The sequence below is a fragment of the Xenopus tropicalis genome, chromosome 4 (assembly GCF_000004195.4).
Source record: "Xenopus tropicalis strain Nigerian chromosome 4, UCB_Xtro_10.0, whole genome shotgun sequence".
Classification (NCBI taxonomy): domain Eukaryota; kingdom Metazoa; phylum Chordata; class Amphibia; order Anura; family Pipidae; genus Xenopus; species Xenopus tropicalis.
The window spans coordinates 139,639,805-139,654,081 of NC_030680.2; the positions used below are offsets into that span (position 1 = coordinate 139,639,805).

At 45.1% G+C, this 14,277-nt stretch overlaps 1 protein-coding gene across 3 annotated transcripts in view; it reads left to right on the plus strand.

Moving 5' to 3' along the window:
- The first annotated feature begins 330 nt into the window (after nt 1-330).
- The window catches only part of pdzrn3 (PDZ domain containing ring finger 3), a 158,097-nt gene continuing 144,150 nt past the window's right edge, over nt 331-14,277 (plus strand). The window contains exons 1-2 of one of the 3 annotated variants that reach the window (XM_004914146.3): nt 331-1,150; nt 10,772-10,858. In XM_004914146.3, the coding sequence (XP_004914203.1) occupies nt 437-1,150; nt 10,772-10,858 (801 nt within the window). In that variant the 5' untranslated portion in view covers nt 331-436. The remainder of the gene's footprint in view (nt 1,151-10,771; nt 10,859-14,277) is intronic. The other 2 variants (XM_002938383.4, XM_002938384.4) reach the window with 2 other exon arrangements.

Sequence of the window (14,277 nt, forward strand, 5' to 3'; positions counted from 1 at the left end):
GTAGGAAGGAGGTCCCTGCCCCGTAGAGCTTACAATCTAATTAAAAGAGGTAGATACATTTTTAAAGCATTTGCTCTTTGAAGAAATTAATTTTGGATTAACCCTTGCAGTCCTGCTGTGCCACGTGACCGTTGCTGATGCCAAGCTGTGTGGCAGATAGGATGTAAGTGGCAGGAGTTGTGCAGCAGCTGAGGCTGCCGGTGTGTGCAGGAATGAAGTGTGAGCAGGAAGCTCAGCAGAGTGAGCCCCCCTAACTGCAGCACTGACACATGTGCCTTCCCCCTGCCCCTCCTTCCCCAGTCCCTGCCTCCAGTACAGCTGGTGGAGGCTCCCCACCCCCATATGAGTCAGTAGCCGCAGCCTGCAGCCAGCCAGTCTGGGATCTCCCAATGCTCAACCAGGAGCCCGCTGCTAGGCACTCCAACGGGCACCGACCATGGGCTTTGAACTGGATCGTTTCAGCGGGGAGGTGGACCCCGACTTCAAATGCAACTTGTGCAACAGGGTGCTGGAGGACCCCCTGACCACCCCCTGCGGGCATGTCTTCTGCGCAGGCTGTGTTCTGCCTTGGGTGGTGCAACAGGGCAGCTGCCCAGTGAAATGCCAACGGATCTCTGCCAAGGAGCTCAACCACGTGCTACCCCTGAAAAGCCTGATCCTCAAGTTGGATATCAAGTGTGACAACTACTCCAGGGGCTGCGACAAGGTGGTGAAGCTGCAGAGCCTGGCAGAGCATGCGGAGATGTGCGACTTCTCCCCGGCCAAGTGTAGGAACAAGGGCTGCAACGAGGTGCTCAACCTGCGGGACATGGATGCTCATATGCGAGAACGCTGCGATTATAGGGCAGCTGGGATCTGCCAGAAGGGCTGCGGGCTTATGATCACCCACCAGGAGCACAGGCTGGGGGAGCACTGCTGCCTGAAAGCACTCAAGGGGCTCAACAACGTCCTGCAGAGCAAAATCTCTGGGCTGGAGACCGAGCTCAAGAAGAGGGCACTGAGGTCCAGCAAGAGGGAAAAGTCACTACTGTCGCAACTGTCTGCAGTGCAGAACGAGCTGCAGATGACAGCGCTTCGCTACCAGAAGAAGTTCACCGAGTACAGTACCCGGCTGGACTCCCTGACCAAAGCTGTGGCTTCCCCAGGCAAGGTAAGCACCGGGCTCACACAGTCAGAACCATGGCAATAAAAACATTTATATATATATATTACAGGGTGGTGACAGTTCTCCTCTTATAATTAGTTTGGCAGCAATTAGCGCTGGCACCTCAAGGTGTCTTCATTTCAACACGTTTACTAATTACTGTCAAACTGCTGCAAACAAACTGCTGCCGGTGAGGCAAAATGCCTTGGTTTAAATAGAACAACATACTGGCAAGTGATTCTTTGGGTCTGGCTACCTACAACTTAAGTCATGACTACTAAACACCAGAGTGGCTTGCAAAGTTTATTTTTGGCATAGACTTTGGTCCTTAGTGGGGATAAGTCCCTGCGGATTATTTATGGTACAACTCCAGTTGTCCGCTGACTACCACCAAAGGCTGTTGAAGGATGCTGGGAGTTGTAGTGTAACAGCTTGAGACACCCCTGCAGGTCCAGCCGGAACGTGCACCGTGACCTTGAGTCCACCCTGTCCAACGGCCAAGGGACAGGCTGACTTTCTTAATGATCGACCCCCTGTATACCCCAAATATGTGCAACTAAACAGACAAAGCTGGTGCAGAACATCTTTGCCCTGCCTCTCGTCCTGCCAAGGGTGCGACTTATAGGAACAGAATGGAGACGTGGTTGTGACGTTCTCCAGCAGCTGGGAGTTCTCCTGCCTTTATCCTACTTGCCCTTTAAATGACTGATATCAGTTTGTTATCTGATGGGCTCCAGGGGATATGAAACAGAATATATATATAATAGCTGTACTGTATATAGGGGAAAGGGAGGGAGTAAACTGTCAGATTCTACTATAACAATTTATTCTTGAGTTCCCCGAAGCCTTGATCCCTGGGCTAATGACTGCCGCTCCTCTCATACAATGTGACACTAACTGTGCTTTTGTACACAAACAGACTCACATACAGGAAGTTTACCCTTTGTAGCAGACTGGCGGGGGCTTTTATTTGCACTCCTCACTTCCTCGCCCTGTGGCTGTAACACATGAAGTCAAAAAACACAGCTGTGAGTGATAAGGGCAAGTTAAATGGCTTCCCCCGGGGGCTACTGAGGAACAGCGCTCTCTCTATTCCCTATCCCAGGACACGGGGCTGGGTGCTGCTATTCACTCATCGTGTTCTGCCGCATTTATTCCCCCCACAGTCCTACTTTAATCCCAAACGTGGTTTGGCATTAGGAAGGGCTACGTGGCACAGCAGTATTGCAAGGGTTAATGAAAAACTATCTTTTTAAAGGGCAACTGCTTTCTCTTTAAAATGTATATAATATCTTCAGCCCCTTTAACATTTCTCCTATTTAATACTCCTACAATCACTGTCATAGACTTCCCCTTGATGTGGATTTCAGCGTCTAGAGAGGATGCTGGGAGATGTAGTTTTAATCAGCTGTTGCTTTGGCCCTTTGACATCCTTGTTACAAAAGTTTGTTCCACTTGATGTCCTTTATTTATGGGAATGTTCTCCAGGATTTATTGGGTTAACCTACATCGGGTTCAGAGCAGCACAGTACTGTCAGCCCATTCTGATACCCCCGGGGGGGGGGGGGGGGCAATTCTTCGCTACACATCCTTTCCCCCCCCTCCCAGATACCCCCAGTCGGGAGGGGGGGCAATTCTTCTCTACACACCCACGTTTCCCCCCTCCCATCTCAAAAATGAGATGCCCAGAGGCAGCAAGAGGGTTAACACCATGGCAACACATATCACAAACCACAATTATAGGTTCTTAATAATAAATAGAAAAGTTCTTTGCTAATGTCAGCCTTATACTAAATACAGAGGGAGAGTGGCCGGCTTAGGAAACCATCATCTGCCGACACCACAACTTTAAAAATATCCTCGCTACCCCCCCTCCGGCCAACCATAGAAATAAATAGATGTTTTATTGCCAGGTGCACAGGGCCTGTAATACCTACCATTTATTGGAATGCTTAGGGAAACCATTCCTTGCCAAGTTCTATCCCAAAAAATCCCCCCTCCCTCCACTTATAACTAAGGATTCTTATAGGTTACCCTAGTCCATATTTATTTTTTTTTTCAGCTGTTTTTCATTTTACTTCCCCTTTAATGATGAATTATATTGAGGGTTTTGGGTTGGGATTATTTTAAAACACATTTTCCCACTTGCCTAGGTATGTGTAAGTTGCAGAGTCGGGCAGCCGGTGAGGTTTGGGCAAGAGGCAGATATTTACAGCAGGGCAGTTGTAAGGAGGCAGGATCTGCTTTATAAAGAAATGTCAGAGGCCGCTGCTTATAATAACAACCCCTGTATACATGGAGAGGTTAAATGCAGCTTGTGCCTGGAGAACTGGGAAGCCATTACTCGTTGCCCTGGGAAGTCAGAACTTGTTGGGAAGTCTTAACTCCTTCCAGGATTCTGTAGCAGCTAATTGGGGCAAATGTATTTCTGCGCTCTTCTATGTAACTACAATGCTGCCTCAGTGCTAGGGTCAGGGGTTGGGTTGGCACAGGACAGTCTAACAAAGTGCCCCTTCTGCCATTATCACCTTTAGCCACATCCAAGGAATGCTTTGGTCTTGCCTATTGCTCTGCCCTTGCTGGGGGTATAAATACAAGCGACTCCCAAAAAATCCTCTGGGGGGGTGGTTTACACACATTGACTGCTTCCTCTGCACATGTTGTTAGTCCTCAGTTCCCTGCAGCCTACACATGATACCAGCTATTGGAATGCCCTTGTCCAACCTGTGGCCTTTCAACAACTCCCAGCAACCTCTCAGTAGCCACTGGCAAATCTGTTTGGGAAGTCCAATTTTGACCAGAAACCCACTAAATTGGTCTGGAGTGGAAAACTCCGCAGACAATATTGGGCAAATTTTGGCCAGCTAAACAGTTTGACAAAGCTGGGCCAAGTAGTATTGCTACCCACTTGCCCTGGCACCTCGTCAGCCCGATTCTGGCCCACACCTACAATCCCCTGCCATCGACATTACTACCCGGCCCTGATTGGGCCTGTGCCCCCATCTACTTCCTATTCTTGGGCCTGCGCCCCCATCTACTTCCTATTCTTGGGCCTGCGCCCCCATCTACTTCCTATTCTTGGGCCTGCGCCCCCATCTACTTCCAATTCTTGGGCCTGCGCCCCCATCTACTTCCTATTCTTGGGCCTGCGCCCCCATCTACTTCCTATTCTTGGGCCTGCGCCCCCATCTACTTCCTATTCTTGGGCCTGCGACCCCATCTACTTCCTATTCTTGGGCCTGCGCCCCCCCATCTACTTCCTATTCTTGGGCCTACCCCTACTTCTGGCCCTGCTCTCTGTTTATCTTCAGCAAGGGGGGCTCCATCTGTAGTAGCCCCATTCCAGAGCTTGTCCCTCCCTGTTGTGTATATATTTTATTGTATCTAAAAGCTGCTGAACATGGTGGGAGTTGTGCTCCCTTACAAATAGGTTGCACATAAATAAAACTTTAGGCAGCCCCCCTCTTTGCTTTACTGTAAGTGAATATGTAGGCCATCTGGCCCAGCGGGGGTTATTATTTTTCTAGCCCTTTACTGAAGCTCCAGTGGCTAGAAGAACATCAGTATCTTTATGTGAGTGCTTTCATTATACAGAATAAACATCTGTAGCACTAACACTGCCTCATTGTTCCCTTCCAAGGGAGGGGAAATATCCAGATCCCCCTGGATCATGAAATTCATCTTTATCCTGCTCCGTGTGACATTCCTACGCCAAGTCCAACACTTCTTATTTTTAACAGTTATTCTAAGGTGGGTAGAGCCCAGGCTTTTGGTATCCAGCTGGGATCCTACCCATGAAATTTCAGCCGTTCCTCTCTATTTCCTGGCTTCATTGCATATCCTATGGGATAGCTAAGTGGGTCACTGGTTTGATGGATTCATAAGTTGTTTACGTTGGCACATTGTTTGCTGCATCTGTATCTGTGGTACTGGATCTGTCTGGGAGAGGTGGGATTTTCTATTCTGTTCCTTGTGGAACAGTTTTACTACTCTCTGTGCTTTCCATACACAGGCCGATAAAAGCTGGGGACTTGGCCCCTCCGGACTTATACTTCCATGTTTGGGAGACTCAGCAGGGCATGTCCAACTAATATTTGCCCAATATCAGACCGATATCTCTGGGGCAGGTTTTGTTAGGCAAGGCCTCACCCAACAGGTCCCTGTAGACTCCCCATGTGATCAGATTGGTGGCCTCTGGGCCAATGATCAGATCAGCCCAATCCAAAAATATACCATTTTGGGTAATTTTATTAGGGCATCAGCACCTGTTGTCATTTGTTTTTTTTGGTTTAGGACAAAGCAAAATACCTCCAAAAAGTGAGGTTTGTTTAAGACCAAGCCCTAGGTATCAGCATTGGAATGTCCATAGACCTAAGTGAGTGTGGTTTGTGGGGCAGTCAGGTTCAGGCCAGCAAACTGGCATGCAATGGTGGCCCCAACTTTTAAAAGGCCCTTCCAGTGATGCAACTGGCTTTATCACAATTTCGTCACCCATTCTCTGTTCAGTGACATGTCCACCAATGCCCTTCCCAGTTAGTCAGTTTTGTTGGTATTCCCCAGACTGGCTAAGATTATTATTAGTCTTTATATAGTACAAACATTCTGTGGCACTTTACAAGGATTATACAGCATTCACATCAGTTCCAATTATATCAGGAGCTGATTAACTTGCCTGTATGTTCAGAAATATGGGAGGCAACCAGGGTACCCCATGGAAACGCACGCAGACAGCTTTGTATAAAGCCTCCTATACCCTCCAGTGGTAAAACCGATTAAAATGTGTTTATTTTCCAACCCGATATAAAATGCATTAATCAAAATAATCCCTTTCCCTTGGCAGCTAGATGCCCGCGTTATTCCCTCTTGATTGTTCTGGAAACACAACTTCAAAGAAAAAATAATCCCAAAACTGATAAATAAAGCAGCAAGGGGGACTGCCTTTTTAACTCCTCATTAAGAAATGATTTCAGATTGAAACAACACACGCAATAATACAAATGTTTTTGTTAAGTGCTGAAAGAAAGGGTTAGCCCCAGCTAATCTGCATTTTTGCAAACATTAACCAATTCTTAAACATTTCTTGTGGGAGTAGGGCAGATTAATGTTTATGACCCCGTTTCTAAACCTTGGGTAACATATTGGAGGAAACTGGAGGTAGAAACAGAGGTTTAAGAGTAGTAAAAAGGGAACCTGGGCAGGTATTTTACACGTATTTTGGGGAAAGGAAAGCCCAACAAGAATGCATTTTCCCTGGGCCGGAAATACGGGTAGTCAGGAGAGGCCTGTGCCTATGGGGGAGGAAGCAAGGATATACTATTGGAGTGTCAATAGGATGCAATTGGCACCAGTATGAACTGAGTGGTGGTGAGGGGACTGGTGGGTGAATTTATGGGTAACTGGGGTTTCCATGCTGGGTTGGTACAATTAGGCAAGGCACTAAGCCAGGTAGTATTACCTTGGGCACTATGCGGCATGTGTCTATAGGGAAGAGTGTCAGTGGGGTTTGACTGGTACCAGTATAAACTGAATGGTGATGGTGGATTGCCATGTAAACTAAAGGGTAACTGGGTTGCCATGCTGGGTGGGGACAATTAGACAAGGTGCTTAGCCAAGTAGTATTGCCTTGGGCACCAATGTTTCTTGTCCTGGCTCTGCCCTTGTTGTTTACAACCAAAGACAAAGCCCGAAAATGTAGTCAAGTTCAACAGAACATAAAGAAATATATCTATGTAACGTCCAGGGTCCACTATCACTGGGCATATATATCTGGCAAGTCTGCTCTTAGTGGAGCAGCTATTGGTTTCCCAAGGTCTGTATTGAGCAGTACAACCATATGATGAATGGTTTTACTCCCACCCTATCGTGTTCTGCTGTAAAACAATTGGCTAAATACCTTCAAATATTCCGCAGCACATTGCAGAGATTATTCATCATCAGTCCCTGCCCAAGTGGAGCTTACAATCGAAGGTGCCAATATTTACCTGCCTGTATTACATTTGTATTTATTATACTGTAATTATGGCTCGTGGTCAGAACGTGAACTTAGTAGCTGGTATGATTTGCCGTCTCTGCATTTGTACAGTGAAATCAGTAGTTCTGTTATGCACTGTAGGGAGAGTTAATCCATGTGCTCCTTCTAAAGACGTCAGTGTTGAGGTTATGGTGAGCTCTATCTGTTTCTGCCATTGGAGTGCAATTGAAACATATGACACACCTGTGTGTTGTACACTATGTCCGACTCTTACACATTTCAATAGGACAATCCTACGCTCAAAGGCTCCTCTTGTCCATCTTTCAGCACCATGATAGTTTTACAGTTCTTTATGCAGGTCTACCAATCAGAACGTGACACATTTCCTACTTGGCACATTTCTTTGCGTCTCAGCTTGGCAGTGAATGGGTTAAATGTCGAAACAACAATAACGAATGATATCAATTCAGGATGATGAATACTGAGCTTGAAAAATAATTGACATTAACAAAATAAAATGTTTGCTTGTATGTCCCGCAGCTGAAGCCATTGAAACCCTTTAGTGTTGAGCAGACAAGCAAACAAAACCAGGTTCTCTTTTAAACAGCAAAAATAATTCTGAGTCCTGATTGGTGGAGTTGTGTGAATAGGAATGAGGTCAGTGTCTGGTTTAAGTAGAACAGGGTGAATGACAAGTGGGTAAAAAACATGAATAACTGCAATACAAATTGTAATTTTCTTGAAATACCTCTATGGAACAAACATAAAGACATGTCCCCCTAATGAAATAGTTTGGGTATTTTCCTCTCTCCGGTTCTCGGCAGGGCTTTGCTGTCATCTGGTAGGAACGGCGTAACCCTTTAGGGGCCAAGAGAGGTTGCAACGTGCCAAAAAAGTCAGGTTAAAATAGCAACAGAATCCGTATTAGGAAAAACCTGTTATTCTTATGCACAGTACATTGGCAGAAAAGTCATTCCCAGGATGAGCCACTCTTCCACCATGAAATTGTTTCCTGGCCTGTATTTTTCCAGGTAATAGAGTCCATATACAGCAGGATTCTGCCCCCTCAGATCTTCAAATCCCCGGCTGTCAGTGAATACCTCATTTGTCACCCTGATTGTTTCTGCAGGATGAAGCTCGAAGGGGCTGTGCGCATTCCAAAAAATCATGCTTTCTTTTCAAGCTGTGATATCTTAGGCTGGAGCAACATATAAATCTTATTCTGGCGTGTCTTTGAAAGGTTCTGGGATGTCGGTTTTCCTGTAAAATATAACAGTTTAGAGAAAAGCTGTGCATTAATACTGTCATAGCTGAGTGTCCAGCTGGCAACCCTGACTGGTTGAATAAAAACAATTAAAGCAAAAGCCTGTGGCCCTCCAGCTGTTCTACTGCTACAACTCACAGCAAAGTCTGGAGAAGGATTCTGGGAGCAGTTTTCACTGGATGATGTGGACTGTAGTCCAATAGTAGCTGAAGTCTCTGGTTAAAACAGCAAAAAGGGAAAAGATGCGAGATAAAATGATTTCTTGAAGGCCAACCTGCGGACGTCTTTATAATTATATATAAACACAGGGGGGTCCTCAGATCAGAATTTTTAAAGTGAGAAGTTCACGGTTAAAACGTGCGAGAATAAGGCAAGATGGCAGCAGAAGGGCAAGAAGACAAAAGTAGGGTATGAGGATGACAATAGGGAAAGGTGGCAGCCAAAACCCAAGGTGAGGGGCAATTGTGCGCTCTGCACCAGTTAAATGATGGGAATTCCAGCTCTTAAAGCTACTGGGACTTTGCCTTATCGTAGCCATGGAGTCCATACTTCCCACAGAAGTTTGCAGTGAGTTATCACCAACAACAACTTCAGAACAGGTTAGATCTTCCATTAAGTTCTCCTTAAAAATATAGGGTAATGCAAAAGCAGAGCGTCTTTGCACATTTTGCATTCAGTCCATGCCTACTTGTGTTTAGATATGTTTGCACCAGCAGCCATATTGCTTACCTCAGCTGAGGCATTCTCTGCCCCAATAGAATGACATGCTGTTACTAATATGCATGGACACACAGTGAGCCATAGCCCCTCCTATAAATATATTCCCCATATAACATTCTAGAGGGGTACAGGGCATGGCTATCTCATTTTTAGGTTTATTGGTGGATGAAATGCTTGGTCAGGGCTCCCCAGTTCATGAGTATGAGAATGGTTTTGAATGTGGTAAGCACAATGAGTACAACTTGAGTAGCTTTACCGCATGCCTAAAAGCACTGATCTTCGTTATACAAGCAATTAGGAGGTCATCAAGGGTACAATGCCCTGGGGAGTGCAGGCACGGGAGAGTCAGAGCTCTGTTACAGGCCTGAGAATTCCCTGTATGTGCTACCTATTGGGCCCGTGCATGATGGGGAAGTCAGAAAGTAATTATATATTATATATACTGTATTATAATATATAATATAATTTAATGGGTACTACTTTGGAGCAAAAATGCTTGTCTACTATAGGAGGCATATGTTCATCAGCATATACTCACTCTGCTTCAAGGGCAGTTGGTACATTTTAACTCCATAGTAATACTGTACCTGTAGACTTGTACAGCAGCCCTCTGGCAGGAGTGCATTCACTACAAAGTGCCGGGACTAGCCGCTCGGGCACCTTGCCGGCCACCTTAAGTGACTTGACTGGACAGCTCTCCCACCTGACAGTGGGGGGGGAGCGAGATTCCCTGGGAAAAGGGCTGTTCTCTAGGACCAGAATGGCCTGGAGTGGGGAGAGGAGGGCACGGAGTAGGGCAGTAGAAGAGGTATGTGCCTAGTGCCCCCCAGCATTGCACCCAAGGCACGTGCCTCTTCTGCCTACCCCTAGTTCCGGCTCTGCACAGAAAATTTAATCAGATGCTTATAATATTTTACATTTTGCTGCATGCTCAGTTTTTCTCCCCTCTGCGTCCCACCCAAGTTCATGCTACTGCAGTCCCACTTTGCTGGGCGGCTTGTTTTTCTGAAGTTGGTGTTGTATCCGAGGCTGATGGATAGCTCTTTGGCCGACAGCTGTTGGTACAGCATATAAACTCCAGCTTTGCTCTAGACACAGCCTGTGTTTACTCATTCCTTGCTTTACAGCAGATGAGCGAGGGATATTTTTGTCTTTAACTCTCGCAGTGCACACACACACATGGCATTCCTTGAGTACCAGAGGGCGGCCATATTGCCTACCAGCCCTCTCTCCCCTACAGCATCACTATCCACAATGTGCTGACTTGACCAAATCACCTTTAAATCATCTGCATCAGATTAAAGCCAATTCGTGGAACAGTTTGGGAATGAATACTTTGTCTTTCTTTCTTTTCAGCTGCATATTTTTTTGTCAACACTTTTATTCAATCCAGGTTTTTCCAAGGAAGAAAAAAAAAATGTACATAGTTGTCCTTTTGCCTCACTGTCAGTTGACAGTCGACCGCAAGACATTCTTTCTCCGTGACACTAAAGATTTATTTTGGGGGCAGAGACGGGGCTAAGGGAGCGCTTTCTGGGTCTTATTTGCTCTTTGTAAATAAAAAACGTAGTTATTCAGCGTATACAGAGTTTATTGAGAGCAAAGTCGGGGTGGCGTAGGCAGCAGCCGCTTAGCGCCGTCATTTTGAATTCTTTTATCTGTCCCTTTATAGGGTGAAGAATCGAAAGCCATGACTCTTGTTCTCCACCGGGAATCTGGATCCCTGGGATTTAATATTATTGGTGGCCGTTCCTGCGTGGTATGTTAATTGTTAAAATCTGTTTTCCTGTTGAGTATATGGAGGGGGGGCAATTGTCTGAAATAAAAGTATTGCAGGGTTTATTTTGCCTCTATGGGGGGCTGTCTACCATTCATGCCCCAGAAACTAGAGGAATTATGTTCATATCATTTTTCCTTACATGGTATTTTGTATGTATGGCATAAATGTATAGCAAAACAAGAGTAATGGTTGCCATACACGGGCCGATCTTAGCTACCGATATTGGTTCCTTTCGACCGATTCAGCAGCTTATCTGCCCGTGTATGGGCACTAACGACGGGTCTGGCCTGAAGACGGACAGCTCTCGATCAGGCAGGTTTGATTTTTCCATCAGGTCGGGGCCACATTGACTTGTTGATGCAGCCCCCGAACTGACGGCGCCTATACCTGCCATCCTAATTCGACTGTTTGGGGCCAAACAATCGAATTAGCCCAATATCGCCCACCTGTAGGTGGGGGATATCGGGAGAAGATCCACTCACTTGGCAACCTCTTACCGTGTTTGGCCACCTTAAGGGCTGCTCTGTACGGAATGCATTATTTATATGTCCATTTGACATTTATTTATGTGAAGGGGGAGCGAACTCTCAAATTAAAGGAGACAAACAGCATAAATGAAAACGCCAATCTTGTAGGCAATAATCAATACAATATGGTGCTAGTTTCACTCCAGCCAAAAATGTATCATTATCTTGAATAAATGGAGCTCCCCCTAGATCTGCTACAGTCCCTGTTTCAAATAAGCGGTGGGTGTGGTCGATGCCAGAAGCACAGTAGGAAAGGAGTAGCCAATCACAGCCCTGCAGTCACACAAGCAAAGAAAGCCTTCAGTTCCCTATTAGGTCAGCCTAGCTGCTGATTGGTTCCTATTCTACAGTGCAGTCTGCTGAGTGGCCCTTCAAATGTAGCTTATTAATAGCAGCTCTGTATTTTGAAAATGATAAGCATTAGGCCTGGCACACTTTTGTGTGATACCCGTGCCCCCCTGCCAACCATACCTGTGTGTCCCACTCCCCCTGCACCAGTACAAGGTGTATGTGGGGGAGGAGCCAAACAAAAAGACAGGAAAAGAATTTAGCCAATAAAACAAAAGTCCAGTCAGATCTGTGACCTTATTGCCAGTGTGTAACGATTAACTTTTCTGGAAAACAATACTGACCGTCATATATATTTTTCCTCCCTTTATTATAAACATTGGGATCAAGCATCAGCAGCCAGGGGCCCCCCAGTAACAATCCAGCTTTCTTGGTTGCTCTGAAGGGTGGGAGGATGCAGAGAGCGCTATATATGTTATATATCACAGGGCATGTGGGGTGAAGCGTGCACCTTTTTGATTACTGATGAGTGTAATTGCCCCCACCCCCCAACTCCTCTTTCATCTTGTTTTCTGTAACTGTTATCAAGTAACATAAAGTGTTAATGATTTTCAGAAAAGACTCTGTTGCTTACTGCTGGGCAGGTTTAACCCTCTGGGATAAAGGAACCTTCAGTCACAAGGACATGTGGGCTTAATTTGTTTGCTGTAATGGACAGATTACTTTATGTTAAACAAAAGGGAAACACACACACATATATATATATATATATATATGTCTCATTGATAGTTTGCCCTGCACCCCTTTCTGAGGTTTTAACAATTCAAAGCAAATAGGGAGAGTCAGATTTATACGTGACCATATAAAGGCTCAAGGCTGCAGGCTGAGTTATACAGGGAACTCTGAGTATCACTCATGTATTATAAGGGATAATGTACCCCCTACTGTAAATGATAAGGATATTAGCAGTCACTGAGGGGTTCTGTGCCCATATAAAGGCACAAGGCTGCAGGCTGAGTTATACAGGGAACTCTGAGTATCACTCATGTATTATAAGGGATAATGTACCCCCTACTGTAAATGATAAGGATATTAGCAGTCACTGAGGGGTTCTGTGCCCATATAAAGGCACAAGGCTGCAGGCTGAGTTATACAGGGAACTCTGAGTATCACTCATGTATTATAAGGGATAATGTACCCCCTACTGTAAATGATAAGGATATTAGCAGTCACTGAGGGGTTCTGTGCCCATATAAAGGCACAAGGCTGCAGGCTGAGTTATACAGGGAACTCTGAGTATCACTCATGTATTATAAGGGATAATGTACCCCCTACTGTAAATGATAAGGATATTAGCAGTCACTGAGGGGTTCTGTGCCCATATAAAGGCACAAGGCTGCAGGCTGAGTTATACAGGGAACTCTGAGTATCACTCATGTATTATAAGGGATAATGTACCCCCTACTGTAAATGATAAGGATATTAGCAGTCACTGAGGGGTTCTGTGACCATATAAAGGCTCAAGGCTGCAGGCTGAGTTATACAGGGAACTCTGAGTATCACTCATGTATTATAAGGGATAATGTACCCCCTACTGTAAATGATAAGGATATTAGCAGTCACTGAGGGGTTCTGTGCCCATATAAAGGCACAAGGCTGCAGCTGAGTTATACAGGGAACTCTGAGTATCACTCATGTATTATAAGGGATAATGTACCCCCTACTGTAAATGATAAGGATATTAGCAGTCACTGAGGGGTTCTGTGACCATATAAAGGCACAAGGCTGCAGCTGAGTTATACAGGGAACTCTGAGTATCACTCATGTATTATAAGGGATAATGTACCCCCTACTGTAAATGATAAGGATATTAGCAGTCACTGAGGGGTTCTGTGCCCATATAAAGGCACAAGGCTGCAGGCTATACAGGTCAGGGAACTCTGACTGAACTTTATCTTATGGTGATATCCGGCATGAAGGTCAGGGTAATACTTAATTTTGCTCCACAGCCTATAAAACTCTGGTATTGGAACTGTAAGTTCAGGGTATGTTATTTTAAATGGGTCATGTGATACAAACGACATCACTAAGTGCAGTTAATTCCAGGTGACATCTCTAACTCTGTTTATGAGGATATATTTTACAGGTTATTAATAGCTTTTGTGTATTATAAGTTTCTGTAGATTGTTCTTGGCTATAGTACAGAAATATACTATGCAAAAACCCTACTTTATCTCATCCAACAATCCGTAGCATGAATGGGATCCCTGATTGCTGCAGGCAGTTCTGCGCAGTATGTAGAATTACCAATAATCATGCTGAGTAATTGTGCTTAGTGGATTCTTTGGTGCATAACTGTCACGGCTTGCTCGCTGGTATGCAGCTATGGGAGGCTGAATGGCTGCAATAAGTCACATTATCATGACAAAATGCCTTGTTTTGAAAATGGCCAATATGTCTCTGACATCTCAAAAAAAAGATATTTTTATGAGGGACTAATGTTTTAATAATTTGCCCTATTATCAGCAATCTTTAAAAGTCTGCTGGAAATGATAGATCTTAAAGGCATACTTTACCCTTAAT